At 40.2% G+C, this 21,294-nt stretch overlaps 3 protein-coding genes across 6 annotated transcripts in view; 1 reads left to right on the plus strand and 2 right to left on the minus strand.

The window, feature by feature from the left end:
- Positions 1 to 5,746: 5,746 nt before the first annotated feature.
- Positions 5,747 to 8,801, minus strand: LOC116703869 (ADP-ribosylation factor-like protein 3). Of its 2 annotated transcripts, XM_032538860.1 has the most exons (6): positions 8,541 to 8,801; positions 7,462 to 7,605; positions 7,158 to 7,274; positions 6,983 to 7,033; positions 6,568 to 6,753; positions 5,747 to 6,112 (listed from the first exon to the last, which is right to left on the minus strand). In XM_032538860.1, the coding sequence occupies exons 1-6, from the start codon at positions 8,541 to 8,543 to the stop codon at positions 6,065 to 6,067; spliced, it is 549 nt and encodes a 182-aa protein (XP_032394751.1). In that variant the 5' UTR covers positions 8,544 to 8,801; the 3' UTR covers positions 5,747 to 6,064. The 2 variants fall into 2 exon arrangements, with proteins under 2 accessions (XP_032394751.1, XP_032394752.1); XM_032538861.1 differs by lacking the exon at positions 6,983 to 7,033.
- A 360-nt stretch (positions 8,802 to 9,161) lies between these two features.
- On the plus strand, positions 9,162 to 15,609 carry wbp1 (WW domain binding protein 1). Its single transcript, XM_032538859.1, has 4 exons — positions 9,162 to 9,415; positions 10,265 to 10,367; positions 10,520 to 10,687; positions 13,729 to 15,609. Exons 1-4 carry the CDS (start codon positions 9,353 to 9,355, stop codon positions 14,265 to 14,267), a joined length of 873 nt encoding a protein of 290 aa, XP_032394750.1. The 5' UTR covers positions 9,162 to 9,352; the 3' UTR covers positions 14,268 to 15,609.
- The window catches only part of lman2la (lectin, mannose-binding 2-like a), an 11,684-nt gene continuing 4,172 nt past the window's right edge, over positions 13,783 to 21,294 (minus strand). For 2 of the 3 annotated variants that reach the window (XM_032538858.1, XM_032538856.1), the window contains one exon: positions 19,706 to 21,154. In XM_032538858.1, coding sequence (XP_032394749.1) covers positions 21,012 to 21,154 — 143 coding nt within the window. In that variant the 3' untranslated portion in view covers positions 19,706 to 21,011. Of the gene's footprint in view, positions 13,795 to 19,705; positions 21,155 to 21,294 lie in introns of those variants that run through there. The other variant, XM_032538857.1, reaches the window with a different exon arrangement.

The following is a 21,294-nucleotide window of genomic DNA, read 5'->3' on the forward strand; positions in this document are numbered from 1 at the left end:
ACACACACACACACACACACACACACACACACACACACACAATCACGATTTGTCAGACAGTGCGGAGATGTGTGTACAAATACACACCACTGTTCTGCTGTAATTTATTTATAATATGAAAGCAACATCATACACATAAATGTTTTATTCATACTGTGGCAGGAAATATAGATTATTTAAAGATAAGGCTCAATTTGTTGTCAGTTTGTAAAAATGGCATCTAGTCTAGGAGGCGGTTTCACTATAGTTGCAAGTTAGCCTAGTCATAATGTTGTTGTTAACAAAGTTGATATTTATTGTTACTTTATATCACTACGTTTAAAAAGGGTTGCACCACACAAACTAGTTCTCACATAGAGATAAGTTGTTACTAATTATTCACACCAAGTCACTGCCAGATGTATGAATCAACTAACAAAATGTTAGCTTGCTAGTATATTACCCGTTTAGACTGATGTATGGTCGACATAACCGAGCCGACACTTAATCAACTGTTGTTTAATACTGATGTAAACTTACATATACTGCAAGGTAGAAAATGTTATGCCAACGTGACATTAGCCTAAATGACCAAATCATGTTGGTTGGGTCAGAGTCAACTTAATGTGATGTTTCTCTCTAACTCTAAACTAACAACATAAATACTGCTTGCTAGTTAAAATGTTTCAGGTGACTTCACTTGCTGTTAATAAGGATGTAGACTTACAAACACCCTGAAAATTAGAAAATGGTTTGCCAGCATTAGCCTAAACATTGGTTAGGTTAACGTTAGCTTAAATTAGCTATTTCCCTATCACTCTAAATGATGTGAATACTATTAACTCAAACAAATTTGTGTGCATATGCAAAACAGATTCAGGCCTACATTTACAAAGGATTTTGATAAGTTATATTGTCTGGTCCATTTTAATTGTTATTTTTTTGCAGTAATGTAGCTATATTGGACGCAGATGTTTCTAAGTAACTGATTTATCACGTATAGGTGGAGTCAGCGATTCTGGAGAAAGATTGTTGATCGTTTAACTCAACACCCAAACAAATACAAATATTATACTAAGTTGGCAAGGTAATATCTCCGATGTTTTTCACGTTTCATCATGATTTAGCTCTGCTTCTCATGGGCATGGACCAGTAGCTGGAATAGTGTTGCGTGGTTCGGTCCGAGCCACTTTGTTTGTTTCTTATTTATATATTTTCTTTTAGCGCACACACAGACCAGACGGCTAGCGGATTGTGAGACAATATTCACTAAATTTGACAACACATGTATTAAATTATAATTGCTGACTCCACCTTTAAGTCTTTACTACTATTCAAGTTGTAATGGTGGAGATTGTTTTAGTAATCACTAGATCGAAAGTAGGTAGTAGTTAAGAATTTAGGAACACACAAATTTATAAATGGATTCATGAGTAGATAGTTAAGCCCAATCCTGAGCCCACACAGTTCCGGCATGCAGACACGCACAAAATTCACACGCACATATTAGCTGTAATGCCTAAGAACATAAATTATCAAGCATGTCAAATGAATAATTATGTTTTTATTGCACAAATTATGCCCTGTCTCCTAAACTAGCCAGTCTCTGAGGCCTGGGAAATCTATTAAGGCCGTGCTATAGATCATCCCATCCACTGTGGCGTGTATATAGATCTGTCGGCTCATTTGAGGAATATTGAATCGGTTACAGTAAAGTAAGCCCCTGGATTGAGTCAAATGTAAAAATCCATGCATGTGTGAGGAGCTGTCAGCGTGCGCTGTAATGACGGATGGCGCTGGGTCTCTGTTTCAGCGAGAGGTGATAAAAGTCGTATTATGAGTATCGGGGAGGGACAAGGGAGTGTGGGGGAGCAAAGACAGTGAAAAGAGTATTGGACCAAATCCGTCACATGATAAGGGCAATCAGTCAATCTGGGAACGTTTTGGACGGTGGAAAGTGTTATTTCCTCCCGGTGCAGGTTTGAGTCAAGGGTCGGTGAGGGGTCAAGAGTATGACCTATGACATCGTGCTAGTGAAGAGCGGGACAGTCATTGATTCATGGTCTTCACAGTTTACCCATGTTATTATCTATTTTACACAATTGGTTTCCAATTGCTGTGATTTGCAGTGACTCTACTTTAACACAAAGGTGTGACAAGGACTTGATTAGCAAGTGGAAATCATTTTTCTCTAAAATATATAGACTCAAATTGGAAATTGTCATCCACTGTACAGACATGCACTCAATATTTGGTTATTTTGAGGAAATGGCTCCCACATACGGTTTTTGTTTTTCCACATTAGAACGAAGGAGAAAAAATAAAGCTCTTATTCTTTATTTTAAACTGACAAACTTGCAATGGAGCAGCAGAACAACCATTCAAACACGGACCACATCATACACTTAATTAATGTCAAATTTCTAGTGAGCTGCTTTTGAGGCAAATTCACAAGTTTGTTCCAGAGTCTAAATATTTGAAGGTTCCCGTCACACATAACACCATGATGGTCAAAACTGGTGCAAAATTATGAACTCTCAGAATTGATAAAATAGTTCTGTAATAAACTGTACTAAAATGTACTTGTGCACAAAGCCCAGAAGCATAACCTGAACAGGACACATAAGACTTATCCCAGACCTTTACACACTTTGCTCACATCCCAGCTAATTCCCTCATATTAAGTCAGTCAATGTTTCTCGCATCTGACTCTATTACCACACAACGCGTGCTTCACCCTTACACCATCTCTTCCTTTCTGTTTTCTCTCTCAGGAGCATCAAACAGAGCCATGGACCCCCTACCAGGCCGACCCCCACACACTCTGACCAGTCTGACCCGCTACGAGGTGTGAACTTCTGTCCCCAAGCTGATAGAGCCTCCCAATCATTTTTATAGTCCCTATCCCTTGCTGTTTATGACTCTGCAGTTTGATTATAGCAAAGGGAGCTCAGAGAGGTAAGAGCCCCAGAGAGAGAGAGAGAGAGAGAGACACACACACACACACACACATCAAAGGAGCTATGAGAGGAATGTGGACATTTGTTGTTTGTTTTATCATCCAGTACCAGCACTTATCTGCTTAATCATAAAGGATTGCCCTGGGAATGAGGCAGGAGGGATGCTGTTCTGGCCAAACAAACTATCCCCTACACTGTAATTGTTACTGGAGGGATGAGCCAGATTCATTTTGGTTGTAGCAGCTTACAAGGTACATGGGAGTTTTATTTAAAGAGTTGAACACTTGAACATTGCAAGCCCAGGCCGAGTAAAGATGCATCCGAGGGATTCAGCCGCAGCTAGTCCAGTATTTATGCTCCTTAACATTAGACAATTTAACACTTTAGACAATATGTTCCTTTTTTATTGGGTAGAATAGGGGTGCAACCAATTATCAGTAACATATGTTGCCTTGCAAGATATTGTTGATACACTGACAATGACAACTTTATGATACATTATCAATACACTTGGCATCAAGTATCATGGTTCCCATGCCTGATGAAGGCAGAAACTCATTTTTTTCATTATTGATTACTCTGCCAATTATCTTATTGAGTAATGGATTAATTGTGTGGTCTATTAAATATTAAAAAATATATATTGGAAAAATGTCCCTAACATTTTCTCAGAGCCTTTGGTGATGTCTTCACTCCAGCCTTTTGCCACCTTTAAAATATTGTTAAGATCATGGAGTTAGGCAACAGAGCTGTTACTGTTAAAAATGCTAAGGCCGATGCACTTTGTTAAAAACTGTTTCTCAATTTAAAGCACTTTTTATTCAGTATTGTTTTTGAAGCATTTCATGTTTTCCCCCACAGTCATACAGACATATTAGTGTACTGTAGATGTTTGCCTTGAAATGTATTATGTCACTGAATTACCTGGGTTGCAATACCATTGTATTCATGGTCTTACTCCATGTGTTGAAAGCAGAGAAAGACAGTGTGGTCAACGACACGACAGGTCACATAAACCGCATATAAAGAATGTCATAGGTTTGCTTCACCAACAGTCTTAAAATATGTATTTCCTTATGGCAGCAGCTATACACAATTTAAAATCACATATGCATTTTTCATTAGATGTGGTTGAGGTCGGAATACCACAATGCGGCTGCATCCCACACTGCTGCTGTAACACCAAAGTGACTGAGCTGTAGTTACAGTGTGTGAGATATACAACACTTTAATTAAGTCACAGGATCTCGCCTCCCCCTTTTTTCTCTCTCTGGCCCTGAGAGTCAATCAGACTCCCTGCCCTTCGTTTCCCCTGTGTGGGAGACCGGTGTGCTGGCCTGAGTGGTTGGGGAAAGTCCCATGATTTATGGCCCTTTGCAGGCCTGAATGCCCCTCACCTCGCTGATGATAGAGCCAGAGGTAACAAGGACTGGTTAATCCAATCCTTTCTTCTATTTGCTAAATCCAGTTTTATTCAGTTTTATATTGGGATTTAAAGGCACTTCACAGCGTTTGCCATGTGATGCACATACTATTGGTGTGTGTAATTGGGAATATTGCTTACAGGTCGGGTGATAATCACATGGATTAGATGTCAATGATTAAGCACTCCAAAGGGAGAGAGGGGGCATTTTATTCTCAGTCTCACATGGTAGACTTTCACTTCCTCATGCATTACTTTTTTCTCTCTCTTTTGATGTACCATAGAGCCTTGTAACAGTGTTGAATGCATTTGTACAAGCAAATTGAAAGCAGCTTTAACTGAATAAGGGTAGGCACAAAAATCAGTTGGGGCTTAATATTTAACTTGTGACTGTGTGGCCTAGTCAAGTGTCCCACACTGTTTCAACAACATTCAGGTGTATTGCATTGCCGATAGTACACTACGACATGGGACCAAAGCCCATACTGAATCATCATGAGGTCCGTTTTGAGGCTTTCCGCACTTGTTTCAGTCTCAATCAAAGGATCAAGCAACTCTGACATATTAAAATCAGCCACTGTTACATACATAGAGGGACGCACATGAACACACTCGCCAGCAGCAGCAGGGCAATAACTCAAGGCCAAAGGAGGAGGTTTATTTCTATCATGGGCAAAGGCGCCAAATCATGTTGGTATGAAGAGGGCTATATAAATGCAAATTGTATTGGAGAGCTATTAGTCCTGGAAAAGGTTTGTATGTAAATGCCCTATAGGACCACAGCGGAGCGCTCGGCCAGTTCAGATTAGTGGGGTTTGTGGAAAATGTGCTGCAAAAGACAAAATAGGAAAATAGACAGAAAAGGCAATTGCCTTGTGGTAAATCATGGTGAACAAGGTGAATTGTTGAGTAATTGAATGGCCAAGGTGCTTCTGTATTGTGTATGCAAGAGAGATGTATTGAGGTCTGTTTCCTATGCACATTTTTCCTATGTAATGGTCATTTTGTTCATGATACTGATTTTATTTTCTGTCCCTGAGCATAAACAGTGTGACCATAAGCTGCCCTGCCAAAGTGTAAATGAGCAAAAATACCGAAGCATCACTAAATGAATTACTGCTGATCAATTCCTACCTTGTTTATGGCTTCATATTTCAAACTTAGACTTTGTGGTTGGCAATAGAGCATACTAATATATTGGTTAAAGAAACAATGATTATGAAACAAACAAATCAAATATGGCACAGGATGCCACATCATTCATGGGAAGTGGGCATTAGGCTGTGAGAGACAACATCAGCGCAAGGCCGCCCTCTAGCTTTAGGTAGAGAGACTCACAGGCTTACAACACCTATCAGTCAAGAAGCCACCACACAGAATACTGAATATTACTGACTTTTATTCATACAGTGAACGCCTACATACCATTGCATTAAAAGGAGTACATTACAAAAAGAATTGTGTGCTGAAACAATTTAAATTAAACAACCTAATATATACAGTATGTACATTTAATAAGAGGCATTGACAGGGCTAAGAAGAACATCATTGTATTGACAACGTCTACTTAGTTTTTATACTGCCAAATGAAGATAGAATAACAAGAGAAAGTTTCATGGAAAAACCAACACATAAAATGATGACTGTGTAGGTCAAATGTAAAGTGCAACTGTAATTCTTCATGGATCTTTTGCTTCCTGAATTATTTCTTCCGCAACGTTATATTTCTGCAAACCCAGGTCATGCCATCCTGGAAAGAAGCAGAAAATTTGTTTGTGCTGTGAAAATTAGTGAGCCACGGCTTAAAAGTAGGTTTACAAGCCAGAGTTTACTGCTGATGTCAAGGGCAATATGACATCATCATTTTCAAAATATGACTGTGGCTGGGGATGACATTGTTATAGGTTGAACCATTTGAATACATATGGTGAAGACACATCAGCAAGGTCATTAGAAACATGCTTGACTTTGGACCTTTAATCTGGGCGATCTTATAAATAGTATTTATAGTTTGCGTAGGAAGAAGTCTTGTTCTCAGCTTTAACATTTAGAGTATATGTATATGATAAATAGACATATGTTTTCAAAATATACATTTAAGTTATCAATTCTGTGAGTTCTGAAACTGGCTGCAAAGACAATTGGTGCCACTCTGCAGCCCACCCTGTCCCAACCCTTGCTTGTTGCAGTGTGTACTGTATTTACCTGCACTCCCTCAGCAGTGACAGCTGAGCAGGCCTGGACCTGCCACATGCGATCCCGAATAGTGTGCAGACTGAGACTTTCTGCCAGCTCAGACGCTGGGGAGGCTGTCACCAGGTCCTGCTTGTTGGCAAAGATTAGCAGTGGCACAGCAGCAAGCTTTTCCTCCTCCAGCAACTCAGCCAGCTCCTGGAGGAACAGACACACACGTAGTCAGTGACATGTGTATTGGTTGAGCCAGAAAGCTAAATAATATTGACTTTTTGGCTTTAATTACACCCAACTCCATTATGAATTATGGTTAAACTTGAGTCTGCACTCCTATAATGAGACTATGGTCCTTAGTAATCACACAAGCAATATCATATAATTACACTTCTTTTAAAAAAAAAAAAAAAAAGGGGCATTTGTATCTCACCAGGCTTGTCTCTTCAAACCTTTTCCTGTCTGAGCTGTCAATCACATAGATCTGCAATCAACAGTCATAGATATTACCAAAACGGTTCATACCATGTAAGAAATACTTTATTGTGAGGACAACTATCTGTAGATGTTGAATTTTGGCGATAGCACCAATCAGGTTAAGAACCTACCAGTACATCCGTGTCCTCAAAATAATTCCTCCAGTAGGGGCGGATCTTGCGCTGACCTCCAATATCCCAAACATTCAACTTGAAGCCAGATGATTGAACACTTTTTATATTGAAGCCCTGTTGAAATATAACGTGGATGCTTAATGCTTTATTCACCACAGATAAATTAAAGTCGGATTTGGAATACTGTTTGACTGGAAAATTAAGAAATGTGTGAGGAAATGTGTAACAACTGTGAAATGATGACATCTCCACAGTGTGTGACACATTTATTAGATGTGTGTGAGTGTGTGCCTATTTGTACTTGTGTGGGGGTGATGTGGCTGATATCTTCTGCTGCCAGCTGTTTCAGCAGAGTGGTCTTGCCAGCATTGTCCAAGCCGAGGAACAGTAAACGCACCTCCTGTTCTGGAGACTGCTTTAGCCTCCGAAGAATGGACAACAGGCCCTGCAGGTGGAGTGGAATAGAGCCTTCAGTGGGAAAGCAGGTTCAAAGATGACGTAGACAAACCTGCATACCTTTTCTCACTATTGTTAGATGGCCTAAGCTGTATTATATAAAGCACCAGTCATCAGAGGCCAGCATGGCGTCAGTGGTTGGCAGAGGAACCCAGCACATACATGTGGTTGAACACTCACCCCACAACAAGAACCCTCTAGAGCATGAGGACTTAACTGGTAGGTGCTTGCAGTGACCTAGAACCCTCTAGAGCATGAGGACTTAACTGTTAGCTGCTTGTAGTGACCTACACGTGTCAGAGCAAAAGCTCTCATTGGCTTTGAAGATTAAGCATGGGCACAGTGAGTGGTTGGTTCCAGAAGGGGGTAAGGAAGGCTTTTGCTCAAACCATTTACCTTGCTGTATCTTCTGCTGTCACTGCACTTTGTGACCTCATGTGCTCTGACATATGACAGTGTTTAGCTTTTTCTTGACCCTCTCAATTGTATTTATAGTGTTCAATACACCCCCCCGCCACACACACAATGAAATATGCGATTTGTCCAGTTTGTCTCCTTGATTTCATATATTGTCTTCTCTGTCTCCTGTTTATCTCTATTATCTTTCTTTCTCCCGTGGTAACACCTGTTTTGAAAAGTGCTATAGCCTGCAAATGAAATATGCTTGTTATTGAATGATCCCCTTTGTTTAAATTAAAACTATTACTTTTTTGCAATTGCTATTTTCAGTAACAACCCATATTATCACTGACACAAAACTAATGCAGTATGTTTTCTATTTAAACTACTTAGGTGCCACATTCACTGCCAAGTAATGCTTGCCGGCTGTAGCTAACAGTTTTCAGTAACACGCCTATGTCATATAACAACAACTAGGCCTACTATCATTCAACACCAATATAAACTAAAACCGTTATGACTCACCATGTTTCCTCAGGTGTTGGTGTTGTGTCCCTTTGCTCAGACTAAATAGATTAACAACATTCTAACCATGCTTCCCAGCTGTTAACTTTTGTTGCCAGGGGAACCGTGACGTCAGGGTTACAGCAAAATATTACCCTAAAAATATTTTTGTATGGCTTCTTCATGAATACATAAAGAAGAAACTTAATTGGCATTCGTTATTTGGTATATTCATTTTGTTTAATTGATTTTTTAGAAAGTGCTAATATAAGTACGAACATGTATTTTTTTTTAATTTATTATTCTGTTTAATCAAAGGGTCGTTTCGAGAAAGCTTTAAGTGAGAAAGAGGTAAACGTCTGTGTTGAGAATTGCTGCGCCAAGTGAGAGATACCGTTACCTTGCGAATACGATTATTAATACAATTGAATGGGAAAATAAAGTTAAGCAACAATGGTCTTAACGTTTTTAAGAAGGCCAATTTTCTGCATTGAAGTTATATTTAGTTTTGAAGCATCATCCCCGGTCCAGTTCAAGACACAGGACTCGAAACAAAGATATAAAACGTCTGTAACACTACTGGTATCGCTCCTTCTGATTTCACCACAGACGGTATGAAAGAGGGTTTTCCACACGCATTCACAGCGCCCTCTAGAGTTCAATCGCCGACTCCGTTTCATGTTACTACTGGTGCTGTTTCGTGTCAAGGAACAACAAAAACATGTTCGAGTGCAACAGGCTAAAGGGTTAACCAGCAACTGCTACCTGCAGTCACCTCAACAAGTCATCGATTCGACCGACTGCTATATGATTCCGGCCGAAGACCCAGAAAGATGCCGCAGAAAGCACTGGGATCCATTGTAGGTCTTCTTTGTACCGGGACCTGTCTGGTGCAGGTAAGCCACCGCTAGAGCTCCCGGGGCCGGATGACTCTTCCAGCCGAGGCCGCTGCTCTTGGGATGGGTGAAGGCCTTCTACCGATCCTTTTTGTTTCCTCCACAAAGGAAACGGCACGGTTAGCTATTGTATGCTGTGGATGACGTCAGTTAGTCAAAGTTTTCATTCATATTCCGAGTTAACTTGGCAGAAAATTGAAGCTATAACTCGAAGATCCACTGATTTCTTTTATTACCGCAGTTTTACTGTTTGAACCAAGGGTATCACGAATAGGTTAGCCGTTGCTAACTGGTAACGTACACGGTGTTGGCGTGTTTGTTTCTATTGTTAATTGATAACGTTAGAGTTCTTGATATTAGCTAACGTTAGTTAGACAGGACAGTCAGTCCCAGTTTGTCAAGTTTCCTTCCTTGATATAGTTAGCTAGCTACTTGCTGTTTTATGTCAAAACAAGTTCCTAACGACATAAAAACCCACGATTGTATTGAGCAATTTAGCGTTTTATCTGCATTATTTATTGACATTGTTCGGCAGCAGCGTTGCTTTATTGATACATATTGTTCTTTAAATTCACTTTCAATTTTGTTTTTGTAGGAAAAAAAAAAAAAAAAATTGTACTGTACCGCTGGTAACATTTAGCAGTGGCTTATTGCCTAGGTACCATCTGAATTTCATTGTATTTTATATTATATAATTGTCACAGTACACGTTAAAAATGTGCAAACCTAATATGTGGCACTGAAGTGACAAATGACAAAGTGCTAGAAATTCTTTCAAGAGCGTGCTATGCAGTTTCTTGTTATCTTGTGATGTTGACTTTCACTTGTGTGCCGCTTTGTGCATTCAAGGGGAAGGAGTTCTGTTTTGGGGTAAACAATGAACAGTACCGCTGTGACATGGGGTACTGCTGCGGAGAGACAGAGTGCTGCACCTACTACTACGAGCTCTGGTGTAAGTTCCTATGTTTTCTTATTACTTTTCCCAATTATTAAATCCCATTCCTATTGGCCATTGAATTCACAATTTTGAGAGTCAAATTCCTCAGGATTTATGTTGCCTGTCTTGGTTAATTTCAATTACATTGAGTTTGTCCTCCCTCATAGGGTTCTGGTTGGTATGGACCCTGATCATCATGCTTAGCTGCTGCTGTGCCTACAGACACCGGAGGGTTAAGATGCGTCTTCAGCAGGAGCAACGGCAACGTGAGATCAGTCTCATGGCCTACCAGGGAGCCTCCAGCTCCTTCATTTCCCCTCCACCCCTCAATCTAAGTGAGTAGTCTTTGTGGGGTCATCAGTGATGCCCTCAATTTTTGAGGGCATCACCACAATACCCACAATACAGACTAGGTGCTTCAAACGAGGGTTTTGATGGTGTACGCATAAAAGCCCAGATAATCTGTTCCGAAACAACTTCATCCACCACCTCTAATGAAATCCTCATTTGGTCATGGACCTGCTGGGGATTCAGTGTCTGCTGGGTCTGCTCTGAGATATCCCTGAATTATTGCATTGCTGCAGCTCTATACCAGGGTTTTCTTACATAACTTCACTCCTTAGTCCTACTTATCAGGAAAAATTAAGGCCATCCTACAGGTTTCATGTTCACAACTTGTATGCACAGTATTATTCAGTTGGTAAATTGAACTTTGCTCTCCACCACCAAAGTACAATGAAACGTCCACATTACAGCTGCAAATCTCACAATCTTTGGCACTCACATCCACAAAAGACATGACATCCACAAGATACATGAACGTTCCTTGGAGCAGCTGTTCTCTGTTCTGTTCTGTTCTGTTCTGAGGGAGAGGGAGAGAAAAATATATTTAAGGGGCTGATCTCATCCCGATGTTGTCAAAGAGATCAAGGTCTCACATTGTCAGAAGGGCACCAGACGGCAAAGATGCCACCCTGGCCTGTCACTGGTCACTTCAGGCCTTGACTGCAAGTTGATATTTTATCCCCTTATTTCACAAGTAGTAAGACAAGGGACACACTTGTTAACAATCCGAGACCCACATTGAACATGCTTGAATTAATGTCAAGAATGTGAACACAACTCTAACTTTGAGAAGATACAGTTACTTACATAACAACCCTGGTAACATACTGAGTCTTGCAGCTCTTCCCACAGGATATTATTGGGAGCGTAGTAATTAGCCTTTTCCAATTACTTTGGTATGCTTTAGCTTTTTTTTCTTAGGCATGCCTTCCAACATTGCAGCTATAAACCTGTTAACCCAATGTATCCAATGACATGTGCCATTTATCTTTTATTTGAAATGTATCTTCATGTCAAGCTGAGTTCTGAGACAACATTTTCTAGTTTTCTACTGATGTCTATCAATGATATGTGGGTGTGAAGGGCTATTTTGTGAAATGGACAAGAGGAATTTAAAGTGTGTGCAGAAAAGATCAACAAATCAGTGTAATCAACATGAGAGCAGCAAAGATAATCAATTGGTTTTCAAATATTAAATTAATTGCCCTTTATTTTGATTATCAATTATTTGATAAACAGTCATTTTTTTTCAATGGAAAAAAAACCAACAGATTTCAGCTTCAGAAATGTGAATATTTTCTGGTTTCTTCACACCTGACCATAAAATTGATATATATATATATTTTTTTAATTTTTGTAGTTTTTCGTAGAAATGGCAATTTTCAAGATAATTTCAAGAGATGTTTTTTTTTTTTTTACAATCGTTACAACTCTCAAAAACACATGTAAGCCCTTACACATGCAAGGAAATAATAATAATAATAATAATAATAATCCCACAAGGCAGAGAAATGTAGATAAAAATCTCTACATACACACACATTAAAATAAAGTAAAAGACAAAATATTTAAGTGATAAAGATTACGAAAATAGTACTAAACGAAATATAGACATATGTTAAAACCGTTTTTGAAATGATTCTAAGCGAATATGCACAGCCACAAGTATTTTCAAGTGGGTGGGGGGGGGGGATGCTTCTACAGCATAAGGATCACACACCTTGTTAATAGCGCAAGGAAAGCAACGTAGCCAGATAAGATGGTAGTGGGTGGTCAGTCGGCAGGACACCAAACAGTCCGATCAGGGCTGACGGGTGGATGTTAAGGGATATGGTTGCTGAAGGTGAGTCAAATATAGATTTCCAGAACACCGACAGAGCGGGACAAGACCAAAGCATGTGGGTCGATTTTTAAATACCTTTTTGAGTTGTTGACAAAACAAGACATTTTGAGGACGTAATCTTGGGCTTTGGGAAACGGTGATCTATTTTTTTTTTCCCACTGTTTTCTGACAATTTATAGCCCAAATAACTAATTGATTATTCAAGAAAATAATCAACTGACTAACCGACAATGAAAATAATCGTAAGTCGCAGCCCTAATCAACATTAACAGTTGCTACCATTCTAGAAATCAGACTTTGAATCCCAATGCTCTCGGTGGTTAGAATAGGCTTTTGGACATAAGGGAGGTACACAGCCCACACAAAAATGAAGCCCATGGCATATTAGATTAGCCATTACTGAAGCGGCATAATCTCCAACCTTCTCTTCTACAAATATAATGTAAAAGTACCCAGCAAAGTAAGTCCCATTATTTACTAAATGCATTTGAGATATTTACCTGATGGACTCTCCTAGGGAGACTTGACAGTGGTTGTTGTTACTGTCAGTCCTTGGAGAAAAAATATCAGAGGGTCTGGGAACTAGTGAAGCTTCAGTCACCAAAGGTGGTTTTTAGGTCAACAATTGAGTGCGCTGATAGTAATGTAGTTGCAAGAGTTTCTGGTTCCATCTGTGAAATTGGTTTGCCTTTTATAACACGTTTGGAATAGTTAGCAACAGATGTAACCGTTGCAAGCGTGGATGTAGAGCTGCATCCAACTATTATTATTATTACTGATTAATTTGATCATTTTTGCAATTATGAATTCATTGTTTGCTCCATAAAATGTTGGCATATATTAAAACATGCAATTTCCCCTAGCCTGAGTTGACCTATTCAAACTCCTGTTTTTGTCCAATCAGCAGCGAAATACTTTTAGTGTGATAGAGGACTAAGCAACAAAATTAACACATGAGAAGCTGGACCAATGATTTATTTATTTTTGACATTTTAGCAAAAAAAAGACTTCATTGATTTATCAAAATAGTTTTTAATTCATTTGCTCATTTGTTCATGATCTTTATTTATTTGCTGATTGGCTAATTGATTCAACGATTAATTGTTGGAGCTCTACATGGATGTGTGACTGCCCTTACGGGGATGATGCTTTAAAAGCTAAAGCCCTTTTGTATTTTCTGACTTTCAGGGTTCTGGAACGACTGCAAGCTTCCTGATTATGAAGAGGTGGTAGGTCACCCACCGACACCACCTCCTCCCTACTCTGAAAACCCTCCTGAGACTACTCCAGCACTTCCTCCACAACTGAGCCAGCCAGACGCCACGGTGCCACAACTCCTGCCTGAGACAGATCCTAGAGTGAACAGTCAGGCCTCAGGCTCATCATCAGACCAGGAAGCAGTGGCTATGTCGGTCCCAGCACAGTGTCTGGTAGAGGGGAACGCACAGGCTGCGCTGATGGCGGCAGAAGAAGAGGAGGATGAGGAGCTCATGACTCGGCGTCGCCACGTCACCGGCGACTCAGGGATTGAGGTGTGTGTTTGCCAGCTGGACATAGACGAGGGCTCGGGGCTTGAGGAGGAAAGCGACGAGGAGCACCGCATGTGCAAGGTCAGCGGTCAGGATTGCTGCCCGGGGCATCGGCAGCAGACCTTTAGACAAAAGGAGCACACCTCTGAGCTGCCCAGTCAGACCGCGAGCACCAGCACTGGAGACCACATGGTGTGATGCACAGCGCAACTAACCAGCCAGCCAGCGTGGCTTTGTGCTTCACGCAGGGTGAGACAAGATCTCTGTTGCATCATCATCACTGCAACAGAGACTGTTTGTGTTTTAATAATTTGAATTAACACATAAGCATGATGTTAAAGATGATGATGATGATGACGATGATGATGATGATGATGATGATGATGACGACGACGACTAATCCTTAATGGCTCCTGATTCGAAAAAAAGACAGTGTGGACACATTATTTTGCTTTACTTTAGTGGGAAAACCAACAAACACATCGTTACTCCATTTGCTGTTTTCCCCTTAGTGCTAAATGAGACATCATTGGGTAGTGAGAGGGCAGCCACTGATTGTGACTGAAACCAGATTTGACTGTCTCCCTTGCTTCTGCTCTCTCCTTGAGCGCTGCTGTTGTGTTTCTGTTTTTATGCCTCGCCACGCTCCTTGATAAGAACATTTCCAGGCATCCTTCCATCTGATATTTTAACCCTGGTGGGATGGTCAGCTCGCAGCATACCACCACGGTCAACATTTCTCCCCTCTCCCTACTATGACTCTGAGGCAAAAACAAACCTCTTGAAAACTGGATGAATTAACAAGAGCACACCAATTCGTTTTCCCCAAAGCTGTGTGTGCTGTGAAATCTAGGGCACAGCTGCCTGATGATGTCAGCTCTGCGGTCATGGCAACCAGCATCTGGTGTGAAGTCTGTGGGACCTTTCACATCTAGAGTGGGGGAGACTATACACCCACAACAGTAGAGCAAAGAGACGAGAAGGAGTTGAGTTTTTTTTGTTTTGTCTCTGTTTTAAATGTTGTACACCCTCAGTCCTTTTTTCCCATTTTGACATCCATATTGTGGTCTCCACAGCTCTGTGGTCACCAATTAGCATGACTGTAGGTAAGGAGCAACCAGCTTTGAATGATTTATTGATTGTGTGCACGTCATCTCCCACTTTGGTGTCTGACTGCATTATATTCATAGAGATAGCCCAGAGGGCTATGCCACCAATTTTGTAATGAATAAAAAGCCTTTTGGTGGCTCTGTGTTTTATTAAACAAGTATATAGTTTGGATGTTCATAACGAAGGATGTGCTTTTTTTTTTTTTTTCATTTCATAACCAGCTACACTTCTGTAAATGCCGCTGGTGTCACCTTTTATTGAAACAAAGCTCCTGGCGGGGGCTGCTAGATTGTGTACTAATGAGTGGATATTATAGTACAGTATGCAAGGGTTGAGTCTTGTGTGTTTGTATATCTGTATAGCGCTGTAGCATCTGGTAACACTTGCTCAACACGGAGTTGGATTAACTATTAAAAGCACTGGTATTTTGCATGAGGCTTGAATTTCTGTTTATATTTGAGTTTATTGGCATTTTCTAGCAGTTGTGTTACTTGCTTTGCTCCTCTTTGTCAACATGATAGTGGGCTACTGTGGCTACACAATGTGTACTCAGATGTTGGGGTAAAGAAATTGAATGGTTTTAGATCTAGTTTCATTTTGGTGTTTGTGTGAGCCTTGTTATACTGTTGTGCGGTGCTGGTAGCTAGTTATCTGGTGCTGTGTTGGTGGCCTCTGTAGCTCTTAGCAGTGTGAGGGATTTGCAGTGGTATTTTGGTATTTTTGGCAACAGAGGGCTAGTTGAGATGGATGCAGGCCCTGTGCAGTGTTGGCACAGCTGCAGAATCTATTGTGATTAACTGCATGCTTCTCTGTGTTGCATGTTGCTTGCCCAATATGCTGTACAGTGTGTATTCAAAGTATAGCAGTGGCAACTGGTTGTCATCATTAGGAAAACCACTGCAGAACAACATTAGGAGACGTTTCCAGATAAGTTTGTGCAAGATGAGCAGTAACTGATGTTGTTGTTTTTTTTTTTTTTTTTAATATAATGTTTTTTTGGGGGAATAATGTTCAACAACTTTTGTCTGCTCTGATGCTATGTGTCAAAATGGACACAGTGTAAACACTCAGGTCGGTCTTCTGGCTTCACACAAGCACACATGCTCACAAAGTACTGCCAGCTGACAAAGTGGGGGGAGTAAATGCTAACATTTCAGGTTTGCCAGATATATGTATTCAGGCATTAAAATTAAAGTAATAATTTAGATTAAATTCTGCCCAAGACGTGACACTGGGTTCTGCACATAAATGTATATAATTGTAAGACACATGCAGTCCTGTTTCCTCCAACTAGCAGCAGCCCGGAGCTCTGTACCAGTTGTGGTTGTTTCTGCCATTTGAGCAAAACAATACAATAGGGCCGATGCACCAATAATATCAATATAGAGTGACGCTAAATGAATGCACGGCTGTCTAAGGCTTAAATTGAAAGAAGATGTAGTTTCATGTTCATTGAAGAAGCCTAATCAAACATGCTGTTGTGATGTTTGCCGTCTTTGTGTTGCCGTAGTCGAGCAGGTGCTTAAACGTGAAGCCAAACTAACATGACCACGACCTTTTCAGATGAGCTGTTACGCTGTGAGCATGACTGCACACCCATTAGCATATGTAATATAAGGCTTTTTTTTTTGACCAACACACCTCAAGCTGCCTTGCTGCATCTCTAGAGAGCAAATGTCTTGATTATGGAGCTGCGCAATAAAATAGGCCCTCTGTATGCAGAAATAGATATGCTACTGCCTTATTAGAGTAGATGTAGTTTTTTTTGAATGATAATAGTTGTGTTGTTCCTAGCATGACTGCTTCAGAGCAGGGAAGTGCTTTTGTATCGATAGCATCTGAGCTTGTTTAGAGAATGTGAGGAGGATGTGGGTTCATAACATTTAAAGCCACAAGATTTAAACCGTCACATGTTCTGTAGAGTTTTACTTGCGTTGGTTTTGTATCCGTGGGGTGGTTGTGTTGAATTTTCAAATACTGTGTCTAGTTAGTTGTAGCACTAATAGAATTAGTCAAGACCCGATTTTGTGCTCATTCTGTTTTTGTTTCATGGATATGGTTGCAGTTAGTTTGTGATATTACCTGGCTTGAAAGCATGAGGAAAAACTATTTTGTTTTCTATGGTTTTGTTGCAATTCAACAACTGCATTTTTGCTTATTTGTATACATATGTAGACAAAATAATAGGGGACAGGGATGAGGGGAAGGATAGGGGATCTTTTGTGCATGAGTGAACTGGAGGTCCATAGTTTTCCCATTGCCAAAAAAACCACTATGCCTCCCTGTTTTTCACGTTACCTAGATTAAGGGCTATATCAGTCATCAATTGTGGACAAATATCCATCCATTTCACTGACTGATTTGTCTCCTCTGTGCTGTTCATTTAAAGCCACAGTTGCCGAGATCCACCATCTGAACATGGTCCGTGTTTAGGTTTGGATGTTCTTTTAATGTGGTGGAGTTTATATTTAACAATAGCTGATTGTTTATGACCGTGTATATATTATAGGCTTTACCTTTTGCCTTTTTTTGTTTTGTCAACGGAGGTGCGCGATGCGACATCCCTTCAACCTCCCCGCCCAATGAGAACGATTCTTCCTCATGCAACTAGATGCATGTGTGGTTGTTACTTTGGGCCGTTGGCTCTTTGTGGACCGTGACTCCACCCTCCACCAGGCTCTGTCTTGGTAACAGAAAGTGTAGCCAAGCACTCTGCATGTGGACCCTGAAAACAACCCTGGAAACAGGAGGGCATGTCCACTCATGCAGAAGCGTCGACAGAATGATATACCAAAGTCGCTGCCATCTCCATGCTACACAGATTGGGACTGTTTTCACTGGTGTGCGTGTGGTTGTCATGACGATTTTGTTTCCCACTCTCAGGGTTATCTTTAACAAGCCGTGCTAGAGTTTTAAATTAACACTTTTTTTGGACCCACCAGTCTCGTAAAGCCAAAGCAGTTCTTTTTGTGATAATTGTTTCCCCCTTGTTGTATGGTGTTATTTTGGTGTTGCATCGCGCAACTCTGTAGTCTATTATACTATAACTCATCTAGGCTATGCAAAAACATAAACCTACTGTTATATGCTGCGACCCCTTTCTTTGTCCTTTGTATGTTGGCCTCAGTACAAGCAATATAACTTGTGGCACTGTACTGTACTGTAATCTACTTTTGTTTGGTGTGTGTTCATGTTTGTTTAAGAAAACCTGTAAAAAAAAGAAATGGCAACCCGTAATGCTACTGCAATGATGTGGTGGGAACGTATGCTTCGGTGTCCGCTGAGGGGCATGAGTTAAAAAGCCATTCTGGTTTTTATATCCTCCCCCCTTTGTTTTGTTTCCCTGCCTGAAAAAAATTAGCCACTAACACTTTCTACTCTGGACTTACGGATAAACCACATCATTAGGTTGTTTTAAGCCAGAGGAAAAAATTGAATATATTGTTTTTGTTGGATTAATTCATGTTTGATATCTTTTAATCTGTTTGCCACTTTTCCATCCCTCGTTATTGTTGCACTAATTCAACGTGTTGGTTTTTCTCAGTTAAAGCAACACCTTTTTTCTTTTTTCCATTTTGATGAATTTTCATTGACTATTGCCTTTTAATCCTCAGTTATTACAACACCATCAAAAGTTTTGTATATTATACATATGAAAGACCTCGACATGGAACACAGTTGACTTATTAGTCCAGGACACATTAGGCGGATACAGAACGCTCTGAACTCATCGGTGTCATTGTTTCTGTCCACTGTTTTGTTCTCAACCATAGATGATACTACACAGATGGAGGTGCCATGGTTGAGTTATGTGGATTTTGTTTTTTGACCAAAATTAAAAACCTCCAGGTCTAAGAAAGAAGCAGGCATCTGCAAACACACACAACAGACTGTTTCTACATTTTTTTCCCTAAGTACTTTAAACAAGCCAAAATGAGTAAAGTGTAAAAAAAAGAAAGCACTGAATGACAGATAAAAATGCTTTTGGTATTGGTAAGAAGTCTGCTGTGTACTCGTTGGGTCATCATTTGTATTTTATTTTTTTAATAAAACAAAGATTGGCACTCAACTGACCGACCCTTGCAATTTCTTGACTCAAACATCAAGTAGTCTTTTGCAGGATCCTCGTATCTTCTTGTAAACATTTGAGAAATTAACCTTGTGCACTGTAAGTGAAAATCATGCCCTGCCCAGATGTGTGACAAAGCTAAGATATTGATCTGGAGCTTCACCGCATGGCTGCGTGAGAAGCACCTCAGACAGTTGGGCTGAATTATTGATGGGATGTTACGTCATCTGAAAATTAGGATGTTGTTGCCCACACACACTGAAAGCTCAAACAGTTTGATGAGGTTTCTACAATGCACGGTTTATTCTTTAACTTTCTATGTGGAGCACAGATACAAACATGATCTGTATGCTGTTGACCTACATATGACCCACTTCACAAAGGTCATAAACCATATCAATGTAGGTCTTGTTTGCTCTTTAAGGAGGCAGTAGAAATGGTTCAGGACAAAGTCAAGAATAGTTACTTACTGTAATTTATGGATCATTGAATGGATATATGAGGCACACGGTTGATATACAAAAAAACAGAAATAAGGTAGGGCGGTTGTCAAAGTGGCTTCAGGGAAATAAGGAAATCCCTACTCATTGCACAAATGAAAACAAAGTACCACATAAAAAAATATGTTGACATGAGGCCTGCAGCCATTTCCAGAACATACAGATGTCGACAGGGCCCGGCCACCACCTCCATCCAAAGGAGGCAACCTGCATGTTCAGTTCACTGCAAAAGCATAGACCGTATGATGGAAACACAGAGGCGGTGTTTTTACATATAAGAAAAAAGAAACAAACAAAAAAGCTATTTTAGTGTTCAGTGTGCAAATAAAAATGACTTCCAATAAATGAGTAGTCATTCAAATTCTCTTCAGTGCAAAGTCCATTTCAGATATTTAAATGTATCTACTTAAATATATATTTAGAAGAGTTTGCTCTAAACTGTTCAACAAAAAACTTTGATCCATTTTCTTATATACTCATAAAATTTGGGGAAGGGAACAATGATAAAAAAAAAAAATTGCTTTGCCACATGCATCAATGGGACAGGTCAGTTTTATGCATACGCTTTACATAAAAGTTAAAGCATCATGTTAACGAACAACAGTGGTTGCCTAGACGATTCATTAAAAAATATCCAACAAATGTCATGCACACTACAACTACATGATGAGAATATACAGCATACTACATAGTACACTCAGACGTTTGTCTAATGCAAGCCTGGATGCATCTTTAGTTAGCAAGGACCTAGAGTAAGCACAGCATCATTGGTTTTTAGTGCTATATGGCTAGCGCTTCAAGTCGCACTAGACTCTAGAGAGTGGGAACACATTAGATTCTTATATATTTCTGTTTCACAAAGGCATAAAATCCCATCAGTAAACTGAAAAATAGTAAAGAAATTTCAATTTGTCATTATGCAGCAAACGGTGAAAATAAAAATGTAGCTGCTCATTAGATGTCATAATGCATGTCTGCCGCTGTGTAACAAGTGCAGAGGTGAAGATGGTAAGGCCGACTTGGTGTGTGTCAGGCAGGACAAAAATAAAGTCCTACTGCTTCATGACGACCAATGGCAAAGTTGGACAATGGCTTTTTGTAGCAGGTGATACATCTACTTCGTCCTCTTTTCAAACAGTGTTGTCCTCAGGATAAAAACAACCTGCTGCACTCTACTGGCCGACAGCAGTGGTTCACTTCCGTCTCAGTGCGGTTGGGTCCACAGTAGTCCTCACAATCGCCACCATCTTTTTTTGTTCTTTCTCAGTAGAAGCGCTTGCGTCGGCTCTCGCTCCAGTGGCTGTAGACCACTAGGCCGATAACGATGAGGAAGATGCAGCCCAACATGGAGAAGAAGACGGTGAAGAAAATAGCTAATCCACTCATCCCTTCTTCAGTCTGACCCACTGGAACAGAGGACAAGAGTCAGGAAGAGAGAAGGAAGGGTGAGGAAAGATCGACGAAAGAGTGACATGAAGCAAAAAGACAGAATAGGAGAGAGGAAGAGAATGACGTTGTTATAATGTGTGTGTGTGTGTGTGTGTGT

The sequence above is a fragment of the Etheostoma spectabile genome, chromosome 16 (assembly GCF_008692095.1).
Source record: "Etheostoma spectabile isolate EspeVRDwgs_2016 chromosome 16, UIUC_Espe_1.0, whole genome shotgun sequence".
In the NCBI taxonomy this organism is placed as follows: Eukaryota; Metazoa; Chordata; class Actinopteri; order Perciformes; family Percidae; genus Etheostoma; species Etheostoma spectabile.